Source organism: Pelophylax lessonae, assembly GCF_965119305.1.
Source record: "Pelophylax lessonae genome assembly, chromosome: 8".
Lineage (NCBI taxonomy): Eukaryota > Metazoa > Chordata > Amphibia > Anura > Ranidae > Pelophylax > Pelophylax lessonae.
In genome coordinates this window covers 300,683,093-300,709,428 of record NC_138775.1, presented here as the reverse complement: position 1 = coordinate 300,709,428, position 26,336 = coordinate 300,683,093, and the positions used below count along the sequence as shown (strand labels likewise).

At 48.8% G+C, this 26,336-nt stretch overlaps 1 protein-coding gene across 1 annotated transcript in view; it reads left to right on the top strand.

Annotated features, from left to right (window-relative positions):
- Window positions 1-26,336, top strand: part of LOC309561682 (microtubule-associated serine/threonine-protein kinase 2-like) — a gene marked incomplete at both ends in the record, with an annotated part of 177,643 nt that overhangs the window by 33,441 nt on the left and 117,866 nt on the right. Inside the window, one exon of the mRNA XM_082265670.1 lies at window positions 22,318-22,409. Within this exon, the coding sequence (XP_082121796.1) occupies window positions 22,318-22,409 (92 nt within the window). The remainder of the gene's footprint in view (window positions 1-22,317; window positions 22,410-26,336) is intronic.

The window sequence follows — 26,336 nt, the reverse complement described above, 5'->3', positions numbered from 1 at the left end:
TAATGTCAAACATTTGGAAGGAGTCCACCATATTGAACCATCAATAGAATGGAAGCCAACACATTTCAGGGGTTCAAACACCCCCCCCCCCTCATCAACGGTAAGGTAATACAAATGTGTTAACTTTAGAAAACCCTTAGGAAGACTATAAAGTGGGGATTTTTTATGTCCTGTACCACAATCTAAGCTAATCATAAATACAGCTTTATTTGTACATTAAAATACAATTAAAAACAATATCTGCAAAGTTGCCATATCTGATTAATAGTATACATAATGTGACATTCAGTGGATCAACGCGTTTCGCATGTACTCTGCTTCTTCAGGATCCATGTTACTTCTACAGTCCAGAGATAGGGTTCATAATAACAAAATACATAATCCACACCAATATTTACAAAACATTTGCAACTTATCAAAGTATTACACCAAAATTGTTTTGTAAATCTTTGTGTTCTTTATTATTAGCCATATCTCTGGATTGTAGAAGAAATGTGGATCCTGAGCAAGCAGAGTACATGCGAAATGCGTTGATCCACTGAATTTCACATTATACTATTCATCAGATATGGCGACTCAGTGGATATTGTTTTTAATTGTATTTTAAAGTACAAATAAAGTTGTATTTTATTTAAGGCTTATATTGTGGTACGGGTTCATTAATAATCCCCACCTTCCACATCAGGGAGGACTGCATGTTTACATTTGAATCGGGGGATGGTGCCTTGAGGTCTTTGGGGTTTTCCACTTCCAAGCAAACTTATAAAGTAATCCAAACTTCAGCAGCGCCTGGCCCCGGAGATTCCGAGGTGTTTATAGATCTCACATCCAACCTGAAGATTTGCGGTGAGTGAAGTACCCCTTAATCTGATGATTTGGGGAGTGTGTGAGCCCCCAAAACTCACTGGCTCTTATGCTGTTGATTTTCAGGTGACAACTAAGAGGAGATTTCCCTCCCCCTCTAGAGATTTGTCACTTCCTGTTACATCTCCAGGACAGGAAATGAAGAGAAATGTTGTCACTGGGGAACTTCACTCTCCCAATTACCATTGGTTATTGTTAATCCTCATACTGCTAGGATTAGTAAATATGATATTACGACAAAAGTTCCAGCGCTGACACTGTGGCGCCCATACTGTGAGCAATCCCAAACCAAATCGGAGCAACTGTCCAGATAACTACTGATAACAAACAACCAATAGGAGAGCACAGTGCTGTCCGGATATTGGTATCATCAGCATGCTGATAAACGGGCCGATGGATATAAGAAACCATTTATTGAAGAATGTCAGAGTTAAGATACAATTGGAGACAATAAAGACAATAAGAACTGTTGCTGTAACATGTATATACAGCATGGACCTCCCCCTCCTGATCAGATTACCACACACAGGTCAGGGGTTGCCTGATTACATTATCATATGCAGATGAAATTGTATACAAAAAAAAATAATTCACTTGAACAAATTATCTAACTATCTGGACAGAAAAAATATGTGAGTTCATTAACCACTTACCGCATATCAACGTACCGGTACGTCGGTACACTTTGCGGGGTTATACCGGGATGATGCCTCTAGTTAGAGGCATCATCCCGGTACCGTGGTTTGAAGCCAACGGTCGGCTTTCCGTCGGTAACGACCGATGCGGCTCGGGAGCCACTCGATCGTTACCCGGGGGGGCGGGAGGGGACGTCCCCCCCCCTCCCGCCGCCTTCCGTGGCTTTGCTCGGGGCTCCCGTCCCACCGGGAGCCCCGAGCACCCAGCCCGCACGTCCGCCGGCTGGATGGAGTCCCGATGAATGCCGGAAACGGCATCGATCGGGTCTCTGATGACGTAACCTGGAGGCGGCGTCCATGACGTCACTTCCGGGTTACTGTGCTGCAAAAGGCGGCAGATTTGAAAAACGGCTGTATGCAAAAATGCCGTTTTTGGCGTTTTGCATACAGGGAAATGTAGTGGAGGGGTTTGGTGTCTTTTAGACCCTCGATCCCTCCATAAAGTGTACCTGTCACTACATATTGGTGTCACCAGGGATGTTTACATTGCTTGTGACAGCAATAAAAGTGATCAGATTTTTTTTTTTTTAAAAAAAACCTGTAATAAAGTTAAAAAAAAAGAAAAAATAAATAGGAAAAAAAAAAATTTAGCCGCCCCCGTCACCGTTGGCTCGCGCACAAAAAAAAACGTATACGCAAGTTGAGCCGCGAATGAAATCGCTGTTCAAACCACACATGTGAGGTATCGCCGCGATCGCCAGAGCGTGAGCAATAATTAAAAAAAAAGAGCTACACTCTAACTCTAAACTGGTAACCGTTAAATAAATTTAAAGCGTCGCAGATTGAGATCTCTATTGACCGTAGTTTGTCGCCATCCCACGGGGGGGGCGCAATTTTAAACCGTAACATGTTGGGTATGTATTTACTTGGCGTGACATCATCTTTCACAATATACAAAAAAAATGGGCTAACTTTACTGTTTAGTATTTTTTAAATGCAGTGAAATGTGATTTTTCAAATTTTTTCCAAACAAATGGCGTTTTAAAGACCGCTGCGCAAATACCGCGTGACAAAAAATTTTGCAATGACCGACATTTTATTCTCCAGAGTCTTTGCTAAAAATATATATATATATATATATATATATATATATATATATATATATATATATATATAATGTTTGGGGGTTCTAAGTAGTTTTCTAGAAAAAAAAACTGATTTTAACTTGTAAACAAAAAGAGTCCGAAATAGGGCTGGGGCTTAAGTGGTTAACAAAAATAAAGGTGCATACAACTCCTCCTATAACTAATGCATGAAGAGTAAATATCCACAAGCAGCGCTACAATATTCCATGTGAAAACATATGAATAATTGCAAAAGTCCACAATGTCCTTATACATCCAGAGGGGTGGGATGACCAACCGTGCTGAAGTAGAGTAAATCATCACCTTCACCTCACCACGTGCCCAGTCCCCCTGAATTGCTCACTCACCAGATACAGGTGATAGTTATCCTCCAAAGGTACAAAGGGCCGTAGAAGTCTGTGTATGATGAAACGCGTTAGGGCGTGAGCAATGCGGTCACCTAGACAACAAGACGCTGGGCGGCAGCCTCATATCGCTTCGGGAACTTCCGGACGCTGATGAGCGGGACGGAGGTACCGGTAGGCTACGCGGATGGCTGTGTTGTCATTGTATTTATTTCCACGCTGTTTTTATACCTTTTTTCTGTGCATATGTGTGGGGGGAGGGGAATCGATAAAGTGGTCATTACGTTACTACTGTATGACCCCCTTTATTTCTCCCTAATGCACTTCCTTCCACCGAGTCCAACATAAGCAAAACAGGAGGAGGATCTGTGTTAGCAAACGGTATCGGGACATCCGGGTGGAGCAGTGGAAATCTGCAGTCCATATGTACCTTTGGAGGATACAAAAGTGTCTCAATATCACCTGTATCTGGTGAGTGAGCAATTCCGGGGGACTGGGCACATGGTGAGGTGAAGGTGATAGATTTACTCTACTCCAGCACCCCTCGGATGTATAAGGACATTGAGGACTTTTGCAATTATTTATATGTTTTCACATGGAATATTGTAGCGCTGCTTGTGGATATTTACTCTTCATGCATTAGTTCTAGGAGGAGTTGTATGAACCTTTATTTTATTTATGTATTTTAGGCAGCAGCTTTTAAATAATTCATATCATTTTATAGTTGTTCAATATATGTTTACCTGAGCGCTGGGTGATTGGGAATCATTGTAATTATTTTTTTTCAGTCCTGATTGAGTTCATTACCAATTAACAATGGGACAGACAGGCTTACCAGAATACACATCACACCTCAATACACAGACAATAGGGAGAGCCTGTCTCTGACATTGAAGTACAATACACATTATTATAAGTGTAAACACAGAACACATTTGAAGCAATCCAAACCATTAAGTATCTGTCTTTCACTCCCAGTGACGGTGAGTACCGTCACAATCGTTTCTGGGTTTTTACATCCAGAGACCCAATCAGAGCCGAATTTGGCTTTGTTGGGTCTTCAGCCAGTCGGCGGACGTACCAGCTGGTTGCTCGGGTCTCCCGCTGGCGAGCCGTGGAAGGCAGCAGGAGGGGAACGTCCCCTCCCGCTTCTTATGAGTGACTGACTCTCAACAACGGTACCAGGGTGATGCCTCTAGCTGCTGTACAACCCCCTAAAGCCCAGGCCGCATATTTGCATTCCGTCGGGGTTAAGGAACATTACCGGGATATGTTTTGTCCTGATGTTGCGGTTGGAGGAACATTACCGGGATATGTGATTTGGTCCTGATGCGGTTGGAGGAACATTATCAGGATATGTGATTTGGTCCTGATGTTGCGGTTGGAGGAACATTACCGGGATATGTGATTTGGTTCTGATGTTGTAGTGGTTGGAGGAACATTACCGGGATATGTGATTTGGTCCTGATGTTGCAGTTGGAGGAACATTACCGGAATATATGATTTTGGTCCTGATGTAGAGGTTGGAGGAACATTATCAGGATATGTGATTTGGTCCTGATGTTGCGGTTGGAGGAACATTACCGAGATCCGATTTGGTCCTGATGTTGCTTTTGGAGGAACATTTCCGGGATATGTGATTTGGTCCTGATGCGGTTGGAGGAACATTATCAGGATATGTGATTTGGTCCTGATGTTATGGTTGGAGGAACATTACCGGGATATGTGATTTGGTCCTGATGTTGCAGTTGGAGGAACATTACCGGAATATATGATTTTGGTCCTGATGTAGAGGTTGGAGGAACATTACCGGGATATGTGATTTGGTCCTGATGTTGTGGTTGGAGGAACATTACCGGGATATGTGATTTGGTCCTGATGTTGTAGTAGTTGGAGGAACATTACCGGGATATGTGATTTGGTCCTGATGTTGTAGTAGTTGGAGGAACATTACCGGGATATGTGATTTGGTCCTGATGTTGTAGTAGTTGGAGGAACATTCCTGGGATATGATTTAGTCCTGATGTAGAGGTTGGAGGAACATTACTGAGATCCGATTTGGTCCTGATGTTGCTTTTGGAGGAACATTTCCGGGATATGTGATTTGGTCCTGATGTTGTAGTGGTTGGAGGAACATTACCGGGATATGTGATTTGGTCCTGATGTTATGGTTGGAGGAACATTACCGGGATATGTGATTTGGTCCTGATGTTGCAGTTGGAGGAACATTACCGGAATATATGATTTTGGTCCTGATGTAGAGGTTGGAGGAACATTACCGAGATCCTTTTTAGTTCTGATGTTGCTTTTGGAGGAACATTTCCGGGATATGTGATTTGGTCCTGATGTTGTGGTTGGAGGAACATTACCGGGATATGTGATTTGGTCCTGATGTTGTAGTAGTTGGAGGAACATTCCTGGGATATGATTTAGTCCTGATGTAGAGGTTGGAGGAACATTACCGAGATCCGATTTGGTCCTGATGTTGCTTTTGGAGGAACATTTCCGGGATATGTGATTTGGTCCTGATGCGGTTGGAGGAACATTATCAGGATATGTGATTTGGTCCTGATGTAGTGGTTGGAGGAACATTACCGGGATATGTGATTTGGTCCTGATGCGGTTGGAGGAACATTATCAGGATATGTGATTTGGTCCTGATGTTGCGGTTGGAGGAACATTACCGGGATATGTGATTTGGTTCTGATGTTGTAGTGGTTGGAGGAACATTACCGGGATATGTGATTTGGTCCTGATGTTGCAGTTGGAGGAACATTACCGGAATATATGATTTTGGTCCTGATGTAGAGGTTGGAGGAACATTATCAGGATATGTGATTTGGTCCTGATGTTGCGGTTGGAGGAACATTACCGAGATCCGATTTGGTCCTGATGTTGCTTTTGGAGGAACATTTCCGGGATATGTGATTTGGTCCTGATGCGGTTGGAGGAACATTATCAGGATATGTGATTTGGTCCTGATGTTATGGTTGGAGGAACATTACCGGGATATGTGATTTGGTCCTGATGTTGTGGTTGGAGGAACATTACCGGGATATGTGATTTGGTCCTGATGTTGTAGTAGTTGGAGGAACATTACCGGGATATGTGATTTGGTCCTGATGTTGTAGTAGTTGGAGGAACATTACCGGGATATGTGATTTGGTCCTGATGTTGTAGTAGTTGGAGGAACATTCCTGGGATATGATTTAGTCCTGATGTAGAGGTTGGAGGAACATTACTGAGATCCGATTTGGTCCTGATGTTGCTTTTGGAGGAACATTTCCGGGATATGTGATTTGGTCCTGATGTTGTAGTGGTTGGAGGAACATTACCGGGATATGTGATTTGGTCCTGATGTTATGGTTGGAGGAACATTACCGGGATATGTGATTTGGTCCTGATGTTGCAGTTGGAGGAACATTACCGGAATATATGATTTTGGTCCTGATGTAGAGGTTGGAGGAACATTACCGAGATCCTTTTTAGTTCTGATGTTGCTTTTGGAGGAACATTTCCGGGATATGTGATTTGGTCCTGATGTTATGGTTGGAGGAACATTACCGGGATATGTGATTTGGTCCTGATGTTGTGGTTGGAGGAACATTACCGGGATATGTGATTTGGTCCTGATGTTGTAGTAGTTGGAGGAACATTACCGGGATATGTGATTTGGTCCTGATGTTGTAGTAGTTGGAGGAACATTACCGGGATATGTGATTTGGTCCTGATGTTGTAGTAGTTGGAGGAACATTCCTGGGATATGTGATTTAGTCCTGATGTAGAGGTTGGAGGAACATTACTGAGATCCGATTTGGTCCTGATGTTGCTTTTGGAGGAACATTTCCGGGATATGTGATTTGGTCCTGATGTTGTAGTGGTTGGAGGAACATTACCGGGATATGTGATTTGGTCCTGATGTTATGGTTGGAGGAACATTACCGGGATATGTGATTTGGTCCTGATGTTGCAGTTGGAGGAACATTACCGGAATATATGATTTTGGTCCTGATGTAGAGGTTGGAGGAACATTACCGAGATCCTTTTTAGTTCTGATGTTGCTTTTGGAGGAACATTTCCGGGATATGTGATTTGGTCCTGATGTTGTGGTTGGAGGAACATTACCGGGATATGTGATTTGGTCCTGATGTTGTAGTAGTTGGAGGAACATTCCTGGGATATGATTTAGTCCTGATGTAGAGGTTGGAGGAACATTACCGAGATCCGATTTGGTCCTGATGTTGCTTTTGGAGGAACATTTCCGGGATATGTGATTTGGTCCTGATGTTGTAGTGGTTGGAGGAACATTACCGGGATATGTGATTTGGTCCTGATGTTGTAGTGGTTGGAGGAACATTACCGGGATATGTGATTTGGTTCTGATGTTGTGGTTGGAGGAACATTACCGGGATATGTGATTTGGTCCTGATGTTGTGGTTGGAGGAACATTACCGGGATATGTGATTTGGTCCTGATGTTGCGTTTGGAGGAACTTTACCGGGATATGTGATTTGGTTCTGATGTTGCGGTTGGAGGAACATTACTTGGATTACTACATCCTGCGAAGTGTTAATTCCAGCATCAGACCGTATAATGGGTTGGTTTTAGGGAGCAGCACGTCCCCGGTGTACGGTGACACCCCTGCTCTGATGCTTTGGCTGTGATTAAAGCTGCCTGTGATTGTGGGGGCAGAGGGAGGGGGGCTGATGAAATCGATCCTCCGCTCAGGAGAAGGCGGTACAGCATCACTTTTATGCCATCCTTGGGGAATACGGATACATCGCAGAGGGGGGCTCCTTCATCCACAGCCGGCCAGCCATGAGTTCTTTCTTGGATCATGTCTGACTCTTTCTGGACAGTTCTGTCCAATTTCTCTCTGCCGGAGACCAACATGCTGAGAAGATCCAAGAGGTAAGCAGCTCCCTGACCCTTCCCCGCTCACTCAGCATTGTTTAGGCTGCCAGATTCTCTCTGATTATTTGTGTTAGTAGCAGAATTGTGGGTGGTCGGTGCCGACTCTCCCAGCCTGGACTCCTGATAATGGAGACGTCTCTCTGAGGTGTGTTGGATGTTTTCCCAGGGGGGGGGGGACGATCTTTGTGCCAAGGCTGGGAGTAGAGAGTTTGGAGGATTCCCTGGAGTAGTCAGATCCCTCCGGTGCCCCCTTATGCTGTTCATCGGTCAGACGACTTCGGGACTGGTGGCTTCTGGTGATATTATCTCTGGCAGGTCTTGTTATGGTCACAGTTATGTATTGGAATATTGTGGAGCAGATCAGTCCTCCTGAACATGGTTCATGTCAGAGGCAACCGCTGCTAAAGAGCCTTATATGTCTGATATCCTGTGCCCGGGTCATCACCGCTACCGGTAACCTTCCTCCCGGATCCTTCTGATCGGGAACCTTCCTCCCGGATCCTTCTGATCGGGAACCTTCTTCTGGGATCCCTCTGATTGGGAACCTTCGTCCCGGATCCCCCTGATTGGGAACCTTCGTCCCGGATTCCCCTGATTGGGAACCTTCCTCCCGGATTCCTCTGATTGGGAACCTTCGTCCCGGATTCCCCTGATTGGGAACCTTCCTCCCGGATTCCTCTGATTGGGAACCTTCCTCCCGGATCCCCCTGATTGGGAACCTTCCTCCCGGATCCCTCTGATTGGGAACCTTCTTCCCGGATCCCCCTGATTGGGAACCTTCCTCCCGGATCCCCCTGATTGGGAACCTTCCTCCCGGATCCCCCTGATTGGGAACCTTCCTCCCAGATCCCCCTGATTGGGAACCTTCCTCCCAGATCCCCCTGATTGGGAACCTTCCTCCCGGATCCCCCTGATTGGGAACCTTCCTCCCGGATCCCCCTGATTGGGAACCTTCGTCCCCGATCCCTCTGATTGGGAACCTTTGTCCCCGTTCCCTCTGATTGGGAACCTTTCTCCCCGTTCCCCCTGATTGGGAACCTTCCTCCCGGATCCCTCTGGGAACATTCCTCCCGGATCCCCCTGATTGGGAACCTTCCTCCCGGATCCCTCTGGGAACATTCCTCCCGGATCCCTCTGATTGGGTACCTTCCTCCCGGATCCCTCTGATTGGGTACCTTCCTCCCGGATCCCTCTGATTGGGAACCTTTCCTCCCGGATCCCTCTGATTGGGAACCTTTCCTCCCGGATCCCTCTGATTGGGAACCTTTCCTCCCGGATCCCTCTGATTGGGAACCTTCCTTCCAGATCCTTCTTCTGATTGGATGTATAATGTTTGATGGGCTGGATGTCACCGTATTATTGTCTGTCCATATTACCCTTTCTGCATATTGACAAGTCCATGGCTTCTATTTTATTATGAAGTGTGTGGTATAGGGGGACCCCACCGTTCCCGGGTCATGGAGAACTGCCCCAGTATGGGGTCCCAGACCCAAACCAAGCATGTGTAGTGAGTGCAGACATCGGTGTTTGGTTGCCATGAGTACAGCTGCCACATGCTTTATGGGGGTTTGTATACAGGAGATCAATATCCTGGGGTCTCTGGGAGTTCAGATGTCCACCTTGGCTTTGGGGGGGGGGGGATTGGGGGGGGGTCTATAGGGGTCCACCAGTGTTATGATGGATTGTAGGGGACACTGATATCCTGGGCTCTCTGGTCACATGCAGCAGTATAGGGGTACAGCGGTACAGCTTTGTTATGGGGGGGGGGTTATAGGGGACACTGATATCCCGGGGTCTCTGGACACAGACTGGAGTATAGGGGTACAGCCTTGTCATTTGGGGGAGGGGGGGCAGACAGGGGTACAACTTTGTTATGGGGGGGTTATAGGGGACACTGATAGCCGGGGGTCTCTGGTCACTTGCAGCAGTACAGGGGTAAAGCTTTCTTATTTTTTTTTAGGGGGGGGGGGGGATTATATGAAGCTTTGAGCTGATAATGTTATACTGTAGTTGGTTACTGACAAACTTAATGTACACCCCCCCCCCACTCTGTTCCTCACCCAACTTGGAGTCTCATTCATCTTGCTGTAATCTTGTAATGTAAGATGTGAAGACCTGAGATTTTTCTACACACACGGCATCCTCCGGCAGGGTTTGGGGGGGGGGGGTCTGATGCCCCTCTTTGCTGGCTCCTGTCTCTGTGATGTAGAGGAATGTTCTCTAATGTTAGAGACGGAGGTGACCCCCGGGTGACACACTGAGGGGGGGGGGGGGGGGGGGGTCGAGAACTTCAATGTGGTTAATTGGTGAACGGCGGAGATCTTCATTAGGATTCACTGTGACATTTTGCGCCGCGCCTCCTCATTCCCCGTATTAATAATGGAAGAGGCTGAGGAGGTGCGAGGTGCTGGAGCAGCTGCCATCAGTCCTATGAAAGCTTTCATTACATTCCAGCTGACCGCATCTCCCTCCGAGATTAGAGAGTCAGCTCTGCTGGTGCTGAGTGCAGAGGGGGGGGGGGTGAATCTTCAAAGCCGGGACCCCAGAGCATCAAAACTTTATAAAAGTGTAGAGTGCGGTGCGCCCCGACCCATCAGGTGAATGAGGTCCTCCTAGAACACAGGGGCCCCCAAATATTCAGTGCAAGGGCCACATTCTATGTTTTACAAATATTCCCAGGCTTCCATCAGGGTCCTCATCAGGGTACCCCCCCTTCATCAGTCCTCATCAGGGTACCCCCCCTTCATCAGTCCTCATCAGGGTACCCCCATTTCATCAAAGTTCTCAGGGTACCCCCCTTTCATCAAAGTTCTCAGGGTACCCCCTTTTCATCAGTTTTCATTGGGGTACCCCCCTATTCATCAGAGTCCCCATCGGGTCTCTCTTCCATTAGATGAGTCCTCATCTGTGTCCCCCCCCTTCTATGAGGATCTCCGTCAGGGTCCCCCCACTTTTCCATCGGGGTCCCCATCAGGCATTTCACCTCCATCAGACACAGGACAGGTACCCCCCCCCCCCCCAACACACACACACATTCTAGAAGGCTGCTCTGACACAGGACCGGTACCCCCCCCTACCCCCCATATTCTAGAAGGCTGCTCTGACACATGACAGGTACCCCCCCCCACCCCCCATATTCTAGAAGGCTGCTCTGACACATGACAGGTACCCCCCCCCCCATATTCTAGAAGGCTGCACTGACACAGGACAGGTACCCCCCACCCCCCCATATTCTAGAAGGCTGCTCTGACACAGGACAGGCACCCCCCCCCATACTCTAGAAGGCTGCTCTGACACAGGACCGGTACCCCCCATATTCTAGAAGGCTGCTCTGACACAGGACAGGTACCCCCCCCCCCATACTCTAGAAGGCTGCTCTGAAACAGGACCGGTACCCACCATATTCTAGAAGGCTGCTCTGACACAGGACAGGCACCCCCCCCCCCATACTCTAGAAGGCTGCTCTGACACAGGACCGGTACCCACCATATTCTAGAAGGCTGCTCTGACACAGGACAGGTACCCCCCACCCACCATATTCTAGAAGGCTGCACTGACACAGGACAGGTACCCCCCACCCCCCATATTCTAGAAGGCTGCACTGACACAGGACAGGTACCCCACCCCCCATATTCTAGAAGGCTGTTCTGACACAGGACAGGTACCCCCCACCCCCCATATTCTAGAAGGCTGCTCTGACACAGGATGAATTGTATTCTAGTGACGGTAAATCTCGATGACGTTTAGTTTTCTCCGTGTGACATATAAATTATTATTGTTTTATATTAAATTCTGGTTTTCATCTCATCTCAGTGCTGCGGATCTCCAGCAGCCTCTTTGCAGCCACTTCCTGTCTCCATGCTCTCCAGTGATTGGACCAGGGAAGGTGAAACAAAATCAGATTATCAGAAGAGACAGTGAAGGACCTGAGATTGTGGGGTCCCCCCGGAGAACGATCGAACGATGGTTACACCCGCCTCACATGCACATCATTCCAGAGCGCTTTGCGGCACTGATGGAAAAGGGGGCGGGGCTCCTGGCTGTCAGCATAGATCAGACCCAGCAGGACATTAGATCCAGAACTTTCATACATCTCCCAGATCTTCTGTTCATCATGGCCGGGACCTCCTAGACTCGCAGTGTCCGGGGGTCCGACTCAGAAATCTCACAAAGCTTTTCCCTTTCCACTGCTGATTACTCAGCATCATCCTCCTAGACCTGAGGTGGGGGGATCTGCGGGTGATGGGGGGGGGGATCTGCGGGTAAAGGGGGGTGATGGGGGGTCACACTGTTATGCTCCTTAGTGCCTCATGCTGTGTGATTTTATTATAGCGGTGACCCCGGTAATGGAAGATGGCGGATGGAGTGCGGGAAAGCGTCTCCTCTGACGGGGGACCAGATGCTTGTTGTCTTCCCTCTATGAGGATGTAATTATTGCTCTCGCCTGCTTCTCCCATTCACACCCCAATCTCTGCAAATGACTGTAATTATACCCCCAACTTCCCCGTGTGGATGGGCGCCGCGCAGCTGCGTCCTTTGTAGAGACATCGTCAGCCCCAACGTTTCCTTCTCAATGAGTCTAGTGAATAAAATTATTCCTCTCACTCCGACCATCGCGGCGATACCTCACGTGTGGTGCGATCACCGTTTACATATGTGGGCGGGACTTGCGTATGTATTCACCTCTGCTCGGAGGGATGGCGGCGCTTTACTTTTTTTTTTTCTTATTTTTTATGTTTTTTATTTTTACACTGTCCCTTTATGGAGGGATCCCCTGTAATAGGAATAGGGATGACAGGTCCTCTTTATGGAGGGATCTCCTGTAATAGGAATAGGGATGACAGGTCCTCTTTATGGAGGGATCCCCTGTAATAGGAATAGGGATGACAGGTCCCTTTATGGAGGGATCCCCTGTAATAGGAATAGGGATGACAGGTCCTCTTTATGGAGGGATCTCCTGTAATAGGAATAGGGATGACAGGTCCTCTTTATGGAGGGATCTCCTGTAATAGGAATAGGGATGACAGGTCCTCTTTATGGAGGGATCTCCTGTAATAGGAATAGGGATGACAGGTCCTCTTTATGGAGGGATCTCCTGTAATAGGAATAGGGATGACAGGTCCTCTTTATGGAGGGATCCCCTGTAATAGGAATAGGGATGACAGGTCCTCTTTATGGAGGGATCTCCTGTAATAGGAATAGGGATGACAGATCCTCTTTATGGAGGGATCTCCTGTAATAGGAATAGGGATGACAGGTCCTCTTTATGGAGGGATCTCCTGTAATAGGAATAGGGATGACATGTCCTCTTTATGGAGAGATCTCCTGTAATAGGAATAGGGATGACATGTCCTCTTTATGGAGGGATCTCCTGTAATAGGAATAGGGATGACATGTCCTCTTTATGGAGGGATCCCCTGTAATAGGAATAGGGATGACAGGTCCTCTTTATGGAGGGATCTCCTGTAATAGGAATAGGGATGACAGGTCCTCTTTATGGAGAGATCTCCTGTAATAGGAATAGGGATGACAGGTCCTCTTTATGGAGGGATCTCCTGTAATAGGAATAGGGATGACAGGTCCTCTTTATGGAGGGATCCCCTGTAATAGGAATAGGGATGACAGGTCCTCTTTATGGAGGGATCCCCTGTAATAGGAATAGGGATGACAGGTCCTCTTTATGGAGGGATCTCCTGTAATAGGAATAGGGATGACAGGTCCTCTTTATGGAGGGATCCCCTGTAATAGGGATAGGGATGACAGATCCTCTTTATGGAGGGATCTCCTGTAATAGGAATAGGGATGACAGGTCCTCTTTATGGAGGGATCTCCTGTAATAGGAATAGGGATGACATGTCCTCTTTATGGAGGGATCCCCTGTACTAGGAATAGGGATGACAGGTCCTCTTTATGGAGGGATCCCCTGTAATAGGGATAGGGATGACAGATCCTCTTTATGGAGGGATCTCCTGTAATAGGAATAGGGATGACAGGTCCTCTTTATGGAGGGATCTCCTGTAATAGGAATAGGGATGACAGATCCTCTTTATGGAGGGATCCCCTGTAATAGGAATAGGGATGACAGATCCTCTTTATGGAGGGATCTCCTGTAATAGGAATAGGGATGACAGGTCCTCTTTATGGAGGGATCCCCTGTAATAGGAATAGGGATGACGGGTCCTCTTTATGGAGGGATCCCCTGTAATAGGAATAGGGATGACAGGTCCTCTTTATGGAGGGATCTCCTGTAATAGGAATAGGGATGACAGGTCCTCTTTATGGAGGGATCCCCTGTAATAGGGATAGGGATGACAGATCCTCTTTATGGAGGGATCTCCTGTAATAGGAATAGGGATGACAGGTCCTCTTTATGGAGGGATCTCCTGTAATAGGAATAGGGATGACATGTCCTCTTTATGGAGGGATCCCCTGTACTAGGAATAGGGATGACAGGTCCTCTTTATGGAGGGATCCCCTGTAATAGGGATAGGGATGACAGATCCTCTTTATGGAGGGATCTCCTGTAATAGGAATAGGGATGACAGGTCCTCTTTATGGAGGGATCTCCTGTAATAGGAATAGGGATGACAGATCCTCTTTATGGAGGGATCCCCTGTAATAGGAATAGGGATGACAGATCCTCTTTATGGAGGGATCCCCTGTAATAGGAATAGGGATGACGGGTCCTCTTTATGGAGGGATCTCCTGTAATAGGAATAGGGATGACAGGTCCTCTTTATGGAGGGATCTCCTGTAATAGGAATAGGGATGACAGGTCCTCTTTATGGAGGGATCCCCTGTAATAGGAATAGGGATGACGGATCCTCTTTATGGAGGGATCTCCTGTAATAGGAATAGGGATGACAGGTCCTCTTTATGGAGGGATCCCCTGTAATAGGAATAGGGATGACAGGTCCTCTTTATGGAGGGATCTCCTGTAATAGGAATAGGGATGACAGATCCTCTTTATGGAGGGATCTCCTGTAATAGGAATAGGGATGACAGGTCCTCTTTATGGAGGGATCTCCTGTAATAGGAATAGGGATGACAGGTCCTCTTTATGGAGGGATCCCCTGTAATAGGAATAGGGATGACAGGTCCTCTTTATGGAGGGATCTCCTGTAATAGGAATAGGGATGACAGATCCTCTTTATGGAGGGATCCCCTGTAATAGGAATAGGGATGACAGATCCTCTTTATGGAGGGATCCCCTGTAATAGGAATAGGGATGACGGGTCCTCTTTATGGAGGGATCTCCTGTAATAGGAATAGGGATGACAGGTCCTCTTTATGGAGGGATCTCCTGTAATAGGAATAGGGATGACAGGTCCTCTTTATGGAGGGATCCCCTGTAATAGGAATAGGGATGACGGATCCTCTTTATGGAGGGATCTCCTGTAATAGGAATAGGGATGACAGGTCCTCTTTATGGAGGGATCCCCTGTAATAGGAATAGGGATGACAGATCCTCTTTATGGAGGGATCCCCTGTAATAGGAATAGGGATGACAGATCCTCTTTATGGAGGGATCCCCTGTAATAGGAATAGGGATGACGGGTCCTCTTTATGGAGGGATCTCCTGTAATAGGAATAGGGATGACAGGTCCTCTTTATGGAGGGATCTCCTGTAATAGGAATAGGGATGACAGGTCCTCTTTATGGAGGGATCCCCTGTAATAGGAATAGGGATGACGGATCCTCTTTATGGAGGGATCTCCTGTAATAGGAATAGGGATGACAGGTCCTCTTTATGGAGGGATCTCCTGTAATAGGAATAGGGATGACAGATCCTCTTTATGGAGGGATCTCCTGTAATAGGAATAGGGATGACAGATCCTCTTTATGGAGGGATCTCCTGTAATAGGAATAGGGATGACAGGTCCTCTTTATGGAGGGATCTCCTGTAATAGGAATAGGGATGACAGGTCCTCTTTATGGAGGGATCCCCTGTAATAGGAATAGGGATGACAGGTCCTCTTTATGGAGGGATCTCCTGTAATAGGAATAGGGATGACAGGTCCTCTTTATGGAGGGATCCCCTGTAATAGGAATAGGGATGACAGGTCCTCTTTATGGAGGGATCCCCTGTAATAGGAATAGGGATGACGGATCCTCTTTATGGAGGGATCCCCTGTAATAGGAATAGGGATGACGGATCCTCTTTATGGAGGGATCCCCTGTAATAGGAATAGGGATGACAGATCCTCTTTATGGAGGGATCCCCTGTAATAGGAATAGGGATGACAGGTCCTCTTTATGGAGGGATCCCCTGTAATAGGAATAGGGATGACAGATCCTCTTTATGGAGAGATCCCCTGTAATAGGAATAGGGATGACAGATCCTCTTTATGGAGGGGAGGGATCCCCTGTAATAGGAATAGGGATGACAGGTCCTCTTTATGGATAGATCCCCTGTAATAGGAATAGGGATGACAGATCCTCTTTATGGAGAGATCCCCTGTAATAGGAATAGGGATGACAGATCCTCTTTATGGAGGGATCCCCTGTAATAGGAATAGGGATGACAGATCCTCTTTATGGAGGGATCCCCTGTAATAGGAATAGGGATGACAGGTCCTCTTTATGGAGGGATCCCCTGTAATAGGAATAGAGATGACAGGTCCTCTTTATGGAGGGATCCCCTTTAATAGGAATAGGGATGACAGGTCCTCTTTATGCAGGGATCCCCTGTAATAGGAATAGGGATGACAGGTCCTCTTTATGGAGGGATCTCATGTAATAGGAATAGGGATGACAGGTCCTCTTTATGGAGGGATCCCCTTTAATAGGAATAGGGATGACGGTCCTCTTTATGGAGGGATCCCCTGTAATAGGAATAGGGATGACAGATCCTCTTTATGGAGGGATCTCCTGTAATAGGAATAGGGATGACAGGTCCTCTTTATGGAGGGATCCTCTGTAATAGGAATAGGGATGACAGATCCTCTTTATGGAGGGATCTCCTGTAATAGGAATAGGGATGACAGGTCCTCTTTATGGAGGGATCCTCTGTAATAGGAATAGGGATGACAGGTCCTCTTTATGGAGGGATCCCCTGTAATAGGAATAGGGATGACAGGTCCTCTTTATGGAGGGATCCCCTGTAATAGGAATAGGGATGACAGATCCTCTTTATGGAGGGATCCCCTTTAATAGGAATAGGGATGACAGATCCTCTTTATGGAGGGATCCCCTGTAATAGGAATAGGGATGACAGGTCCTCTTTATGGAGGGATCCCCTGTAATAGGAATAGGGATGACAGATCCTCTTTATGGAGGGATCCCCTTTAATAGGAATAGGGATGACAGATCCTCTTTATGGAGGGATCTCCTGTAATAGGAATAGGGATGACAGATCCTCTTTATGGAGGGATCCTCTGTAATAGGAATAGGGATGACAGGTCCTCTTTATGGAGGGATCCTCTGTAATAGGAATAGGGATGACAGATCCTCTTTATGGAGGGATCCCCTGTAATAGGAATAGGGATGACAGGTCCCTTTATGGAGGGATCTCCTGTAATAGGAATAGGGATGACAGGTCCTCTTTATGGAGGGATCCTCTGTAATAGGAATAGGGATGACAGATCCTCTTTATGGAGGGATCCCCTGTAATAGGAATAGGGATGACGGGTCCTCTTTATGGAGGGATCTCCTGTAATAGGAATAGGGATGACAGATCCTCTTTATGGAGGGATCTCCTGTAATAGGAATAGGGATGACGGGTCCTCTTTATGGAGAGATCTGGGGTCTAAAAGACCTCAAATGTCTTCTTTGCCTTTTGAAAGCAAAAGATTCCAGAGAGGAAGTGATGTCATGACGTTCTTCCAGTCCTCCAAGATCATAGAGGTGAGGAGAGACGATCTGATCTCTGGTAACCACTACGGCCAGCTGCATGACCTGTTGATCGTTTTTCGGGCACACTGGTAAGATTGGTAAGCCCAAGAAACACCAGCGAGTGGCAGGAAGGGGAGGTGACCCCGGTGACCCCTCCCACTGCTTCTGAAAGCAATCCAGCAGCTAATGAGCCACTCAAATTGCAATTGTGTATTGGCTTTGAGGCTCTGTTGTGGATGAGTTTTAGCTCCTGTGATCCCTTTATTATTTTATGTTCTTCTTCAAAAACCTGAACCCAAATAAAAAGAAAAACATAAAATTACACAAAATGTAAAAATAGTCCATAATAATTTATATCCTTGTGGTGCTTCGTATTCTTCTTCTAGAAATCTGCTCCTAGGGCCACTCCCCAAATAGCTGAGGGGCCACCAGGACCCGCACCACTTATTAACTGCTTCCGGACCGCCCGCCGCACCTTTACTTCACGATGCAGCGGGGCTGGCGGCTCTGATTACCACCGGGCACCGCCATCGCTCCCCACTGACAACGACCGTCTGCTATTATAAACACATGGGATAAGAATTATATACACGGAGGATGGGGGACTATCGCTTCCTCACTGCCTGCTTTAACCCCTTGAACCCCGCACTAGTGTGCTGTATCTGCGTGTATAGCACGCTGCAGGACGCCCGTAGTCACCTGAGGTGACGCTCAGAGGGCACAGCTCCTCCTGGCAGCAAAGCAGGCCCTGGAATGTGCACAGAGGAAGGGGGAGGAGTGGTAAGAATTTGGTTACAGTTTTACTGCCCCTCAACCGCTATAGTGAATGATCCCCGAGAGTTGAGGAGGTGTTGGCTGTGTGATTGGGGCGTTCATAGAGGTTGGGCTGTGCTTTTTGCTGCTCCTCCATACCGATACCCCTTTAGCCAGGGGGGTGGTATGCATGCCGCAGCAGGGATTCTACCCCCCCCCCCCCATATTCGGTGGGTGTAGGGAGAAAACACCTCACTACTTGGCGCATGCACTCTGAAGAGCGATCTGAATGCAGATCGCTCTTCAGAGACCAAAGCTCCCTATGGCTCTGATCTTTTGTAGATGTTCTGTGTCCAATCTTCTGTGTATTGGAGGTTTCTCAGGAGACGATGTGTCTACACACCGTATTCTCCTCCAATAACCAGCATAGAAGGTGATTGGTGGAGAGATTGACCCTGTGATTGGCTCATCAGATATCAGTTTCTTCCCAGTCCTCTGCCTTTATTTACAGTACATAGAAATCCTAATCCCCCCCAGCCCCCACCGCAGTGTGATCACATTTCTCCTGCCAGTAAGTGGACAGTGGGGGTTGCAGGAAGGAGGGGGGTGGGGGGGGTCACATTACAGCTGCACAGATTGTTCTCCCAGAGTGGCAGATCCCGCTCAGCGGGGGGAGGGGAGATTTCTTCCCAGTGGATGCAGTTCTATTCAGTGGAAGCCTCGGCTACTGCTGATATGGGGGGCAGATAGCGGGATTGGGGTCCTGTTATGGAGGGGCAGATTGCAGGATTTGGGTCCCTTGTATGGAGGGGCAGATTACAGGATTGGTGTCTATGGAGGGGCAGATTGTGGGATTGGGGTCCTTGTATGGAGGGGCAGATTGCGGGATTGGTGTCTATGGAGGGGCAGATTGTGGGATTGGGGTCCTTGTATGGAGGGGCAGATTGCGGGATTGGGGTCTATGGAGGGGCAGATTGCGGGATTTGGGTCTATGGAGGGGCAGATTGCGGGATTAGGGTCCTGGTATGGAGGGTCAGATTGCGGGATTGGGGTCTATGGAGGGGCAGATTGCGGGATTGGGGTCCTGATATGGAGGGGCAGATTGCAGGATTAGGTGGTATGGAAGAGCAGATTGCGGGATTGGGGTCCTGATATGGGCCCTTTTAAGGGCTGAGCATTGAAATGTTCTCTGTTCCCGGAAATACCGGCCATTGCAGTCACAGGCACTATTTGTGCAACACTCTAACAATGTATCCTGTCCTTAACCATCCCCCCTCCTCTCTTCATACCTCCTCCCCTTCCCTCCCCTGCCCTCCCCTCTCCTTTGCCTGCCCTCCCCTCTCCTTTGCCTGCCCTCCCCTCTCCTTTGCCTGCCCTCCCCTCTCCTTTGCCTGCCCTCCCCTCTCCTTTGCCTGCCCTCCCCTCTCCTTTGCCTGCCCTCCCCTCTCCATTCCCTGCCCTCCCCTCTCCATTCCCTACCCTCCCCTCCCCTCTCCATTCCCTGCCCTCCCCTCCCCTCTCCATTCCCTGCCCTCCCCTCCCCTCTCCATTCCCTGCCCTCCCCTCCCCTCTCCATTCCCTGCCCTCCCCTCCCCTCTCCATTCCCTGCCCTCCCCTCCCCTCTCCATTCCCTGCCCTCCCCTCCCCTCTCCATTCCCTGCCCTCCCCTCCCCTCTCCATGCCCTCCCCTCCCCTCTCCATTCCCTGCCCTCCCCTCTCCATTCCCTGCCCTCCCCTCTCCATTCCCTGCCCTCCCCTCTCCTTCCCCTGCCTTCCCCTCTCCTTCCCCTGCCCTCCCTTTCCCCTGCCCTCCCTTTCCCTTCCCCTCCCTTTCCCCTGCCCTCCCTTTCCCTTCCCCTCCCTTCCCTTCCCTTGCCCTTCCCTCCCCTTCCCCTGCCCTTTTCTCCCCTTCCCCTGCCCTTTTCTCCCCTTCCCCTGCCCTTCTCTCCCCTTCCCCTGCCCTCCCATTCTCTTCCCTTCCCTGCCCTTCCCCTGACCTATCCTTCCCTTCCCCTGACCTATCCTTCCCTTCCCCTGACCTATCCTTCCCTTCCCCTGACCTATCCTTCCCTTCCCCTGACCTATCTTTCCCTCCCCTTTCCCTGCCCTGGGTGGTGAGGAGGGTGCAGTGCTACAGTCCATAACACCCCCCAGGCTTCTATTCATTGTGTTTATTAATAACATCAGATAAAGCCAACGCGTTTTAGGGGAAATGCCTCCATTCCTCAGAGCTGAGGCAGTGGATGTGATACAAATAGGAGACCTATAATGGATGAAGACATGAGCTCAGTTTTATCCTCTCTCATTGGCTCTATGATTAACATACCCAACATCTCTCCCCTTCCCCCACCCATTATCTCTCCCCTTCCCCCACCCATTATCTCTCCCCTTCCCCCACCCATTATCTCTCCCCTTCCCCCACCCCGACTAACGCCGGTGTCTTGCGCTGCCTTTCTGCTCCATTAATGATTTGAACCCTTCCTTCTCTTCAGGGGAGTTCTTGAAAATGTCCTGGAAATGCATTCTAAAATCTGCCGGCAGTCCTGTGAAGACATTGGTCAGGGGAAGTCCGTATATAACACTCCTAATTATATTGGTCAGCTGAGGCTAATCCTCTGCCCTGATTGGTCTCAGGCCCCATGATCGCATGTTGTCATGAGATTGAGAGGGGAGGGGCCAGCTGCAGGTTGTCATAGAAGGATGGAATGGTAGGCGGCCAGTTGGAGGTTGTTATGGAAGGATAGAGAGGGGAGGGGCCAGCTGCTTGTTGTCGTGGGATGATGAAGAGGGGAGGGGTCAGCTACAGATTGATATTAGATGATGGAGAGGGGAGGGGCCAGCTGCAGGTTGTCATTGGATGGTGGGGAGGGGCGGGGCCAGCTGCAGGTTGTCAGTGGCTGGTGGTGAGGGGAGGAGCCATCTGTAGGTTTTCATGGGAGGATGGAGAGGGGAGGGGCCAGCTGTAGGTTGTCATGGGAGGGTGCAGAGGGGAGGGGCCAGCTGTAGATTGTCATGGGAGGCTGGAAAAAGGAGGGGAAATTGCAGGTTGTCATGGGGGAATGGAGAGGGGAGGGGCCAGCTGCAGGTTGTCATGGGAGGATGGAGAGGGGAGGGGCCAGCTGCAGGTTGTCATGGGAGGATGGAGAGGAGGGGCCAGCTGTAGATTGTCATGGGAGGCTGGAAAAAGGAGGGGAAACTGCAGGTTGTTATGGGGGGGGGGGGGATGGAGAGGGGAGGGGCCAGTTTCAGGTTATCTGGGGAGGTTATAGAGGGGAGGCTCCAGCTGGAGGTTGTCATGAGCTGGAGAAGGGAGGGGCCAGCTCAAAGTTGTCATGGGACAACCTTCAGCCTCACACATGAAATTAATCCAACTGATTGGAAGACGCTGGTCACATGTCTGTGGGCGCTCAGTCTTTGATCTGATTGGTGTCGGCGGCTCGTTGTGTATCGGAAATGTCTCCAGACTGTCATAAGGGAAGAAGAAGAAGAAATGATTTTCGGGGCTGTTGGCCAAATCTCCTCCATAGTCCAAGAGCCAGAGATACCCTCCCCCCTCGCATCCCCCCACCTCCGTCTGTACCTCTATCTGTTCCTCCGTCCTCCATGGATCCGGTGTAAGTGGAGAGCGGTGCTCAGTGACCTCATGTGTCCCCCCCCCCCCCCCTGGCTGTTTCCTCCCCTCCCCCTTCCTGGTAACATGAGCAAATGTTTTCATATTAACACTCATTTATATCCGGTTGTGGAATGTTATTCTGTATATTAAATATTTTATCCTAATCTGCCGTCCTCCACCGTGTATTATAATAATCCGTCTGCTTCTCTCCACAGCTGCCGCACAAGTAATCGCAAGAGTCTGATTGTAGCGTCCAGCACCTCCCCCACCCTCCCCAGACCGCACTCTCCGCTCCATGGACATACAGGTACGTCCTCTGCTGGTCACTATGAGTACTCTGTGCTGTACAGAGATCACTGAGCCAATCACATCAGTCTCTGTACCAGAGGAGCTTACACTCTATTGTCACCTCCCCCACAGTCACATCAGTCTCTGTACCAGAAGCGCTTACACTCTATTGTCCCCTCCCCCACAGTCACATCAGTCTCTGTACCAGAGGAGCTTACACTCTAATGTCTAATGCTGAAGACTTTGTACAGAGGAGCTAAAAGCTTCATGCTTGTGAATGGTTGGATTGGACAGCCCTTTGAGGTTGGCTTGGGTGTGCGTCAGGGGTTTCCTTTGAGTCCTCTGCTATACGCGTTTGCAATCGATCCCTTCATTAGGAGATTAGAGTGTGGACCGTTGTGGGGGGTGCCTTTGGGCATTCCTGGTGAGCCCCCATTTGAGGGTTGTTGCCTATGCTGATGACGTGTCTGTTTTCATCTCTGGGACAGAGGAGGCAGAAGAGGTGGTCTCGGTGATGGAGCAGTATGCTAAGGCATCTGGCTCAAAGATCAATCAGGATAAGAGTGAAGTTTTCTGGATGGGAGAAGAAGGCGATAGCTTTGAGCTTCCGGACACCTTCCCAGAGCCCCGACAGGAAATTAAAGTTTTAGGCATCAAATTTGGTCCCGGTGATTACGGCCTTGCAAATTGGGATAGCAGGCTACAAGATGCCGATGCCAAGGTTGCCAGCTGGAAGGAATGGTAACTCTCTTACAGGGAAAGGATTGACCTAATTAAAACGTACCTGATCCCGGTATTTCTGTATGTCAGCTTTGTCTGTGTTTTGCCAGTGTCTCTCTATGCAAAGATCTACCTCTGTTTCTTCCAGCTGTTATGGGGGAACAAACTGAATCTCATTAAGAGGTCTGTAACCTACCTTTCCAGGTGGATGGGTGGCTTAGGTATGGTCAACTCGGTGGTATTTTTTTCTCTGATGTTTTTGAAACATAATTTTGGTAACATGCTGGCAGAGGAACCACCTGGGTGGGTTGGTATTTTTCAGTCCTGGTTTAGGCCTTTTCTGCGAAGTTGGGAGAATGGTGGGCCAGTGAAAAGTCTGAGGGTCAGACATGGTAAGCTCCCGGCTTACGTTGCTCCGTGTCTGAAGATGCAGTGGCGAGTGATGGCCGAGGAAATTAAGTCTCTTCCTATGAAGGCCCTGGAGAGGAGGGTTGTTGAATCTGCCTTTAACGAGCCACTGGCCTTGAGGGATTGCCCAGGCCCTGTTATGAGGGAGGGTCTGCGTTTGATTAATCTGGAGAGAATCCCTTTGAAGTTTCGGGATTTGGCCTGGCTCTCGTTCCATGGCAGACTCTATGTGAAGGGCAACTTGAAGCATCGCTCGCCAGAGAACCCTGGTTGTTGAGTTTATGGGTCCTCCCACACTATCTGCATGGAGGGTGTATGTATTCTCTGTCCCCACACTATCTGCATGGAGGGTGTATGTTTTCTGTGTGGGTTTCCTCCGGGTACTCCAGTTTCCATCCAGAGTCATGCTGGGAGGTGAATTGGCTCCTGTGTAGTATGTATATGGGATAGGGAGCTTAGATTGTAAGCTCCTGGGAGCAGGGACTGATGTGTAGAGAATGTAAAGCTTGGTGTAGATTGCATATCTGTAATAAGATAAATACATTGAGGAGGTTCTGGCACAGTGTGTGTAATGGACGGGGGAAGGGAGGCACACCCTGGGAGGTCTGTATATTATCCTCTCACCATTACAGCTTCTTTCTGGGTAAAGCCGTCACAGATTTCTCCTGATCTGCAGTGGATATGGAAGAGCGAGGAGTGACTGAGCCGAGTGAAGCTGATCTCTGTCCTACTTCCTCCCTCCTGGGATTTGCTGCCTGTGTAAAGCTTCTCCCAATCCCCTTTTGTGGAAATGAGTTCCTGACATCCTCTGCAGACTTCCCACTGCGAGATGAGTCTTCATCTCCGAGATTTACCCTCCGCCGGATTCATATCGCCGAACGTGGATGAGCGCTAATCACTGTGATGAATGATGTCATTAATGGAGGAGTGCGGGAGGCTGGGGTCATTAATGGAGGAGTGCGGGAGGCTGGGGTCATTAATGGAGGAGTGCGGGAGGCTGGGGTCATTAATGGAGGAGTGCGGGAGGCTGGGGTCATTAATGGAGGAGTGCGGGAGGCTGGGGTCATTAATGGAGGAGTGCGGGAGGCTGGGGTCATTAATGGAGGAGTGCGGGAGGCTGGGGTCATTAATGGAGGAGTGCGGGAGGCTGGGGTCATTAATGGAGGAATGCGGGAGGCTGGGGTCATTAATGGAGGAGTCCAGGAGGCTGGGGCCATTTATTAATGGAGGAGTCCGGAAGGCTGGGGCTATTTATTAATGGCGGAGTGCGGGAGGCTGGGGCCCTTTATTAATGGCGGAGTGCGGGTGACTGGGGCCCTTTATTAATGGCGGAGTGCGGGTGACTGGGGCCCTTTATTAATGGCGGAGTGCGGTAGGCTGGGGCCATTAATGGCGGAGTGCGGGAGGCTGGGGCTCTTTATTAATGGCGGAGTGCGGTAGGCTGGGGCCATTAATGGCGGAGTGCGGTAGGCTGGGGCCATTAATGGCGGAGTGCGGGAGGCTGGGGCCCTTTATTAATGGCGGAGTGCGGGAGGCTGGGGCCCTTTATTAATGGCGGAGTGCGGTAGGCTGGGGCCATTAATGGCGGAGTGCGGGAGGCTGGGGCCCTTTATTAATGGCGGAGTGCGGTAGGCTGGGGCCATTAATGGCGGAGTGCGGGAGGGCGGGGCGTTTTTTTAATGGAAGAGTCCTGGAGGAGTTGGGTAATTAAAGGAGTTCTTGAGGGCGGGTCCATTTATTAGGGGTCCAGGAGTCCTTTCACTGTCCAGTCACAGGCTGGGGGCGGGGCAAGACATGTAAGTGTTACTAAACTGCTCAGGACTAAACAAATATTTTGGCAGATAAAACGGCTTCCGGTCAGTTAAGGCCCCTAAGTAGGGACTCCGCCCTGATCAGTGCGGGTGACTGGGGTCACCTATACTTTATGGACGGCCGGGAGTAACTTTGCTGTCCATTCACATCCATCTACCTCCCATCCACAGATGGATCCCATTCCTTGTTTTCTTCTTTTATTAGCAGACTGGATGGGGCCGGAGGTGGGCGGGTGTAAGAACACGATTGTTATTATTGTCCATCTCTGGGGTCATTCCCGTCTCCGGGTGAACAAACCTTCCATTCATCTGCCCCCCCGATTGTTCTCATTGTACTGTGTATGTGGGGCAGAAGATGGATTAGGATTGGAAGGAGGAGATGGATTAGGAGGTCGATCCTCTATGAGGACAGCGCAGTCTCTTCCCATTCAGCTGTACAATACTGGATTGTCTTTATGGTTTGAACATGTCTGCCCCCTGCTGGTGAGATATTGTTCATTCAGGATCTCAGCTCTGTATACAAGAATTCTTCATTCTTTTTATATTTACAAACGAATATTTTATTATTCACACTCTGTGCTGTCTTCTTATCCTTCTACAGAGGGGGAAATAATGATTTGATCCCTGCAGATTACATAGCAATGGGGGGTGTATAATTTTTATCATAGGTGTAGTTTATATGATGGAGACAGAAAATCAACCAAAATCCAGAATAATCACATAAAACAAATGTTATAAATGGAGTTGCAGTTCAGGGAGTAAAATAAGTATTTGATCCCCTTAGTAGTTGGTGGAGAAACCCTTGTTGGAAGCACAGAGGTCAGACATTTCTTGTAGTTGGCCCCCAGGTTTGCACAAATCTCAGGAGGGATTTTGGTCCACTCTTCTTTACAGATCTTCTCTAAATCCTTAAGGATTCTTGGCAACTCGAAGGTTCAGCTCCCTCCATAAATTTTCTATAGGATGAAGGTCTGGAGACTGGCTGGGCCACTCCATGACCTTAATGT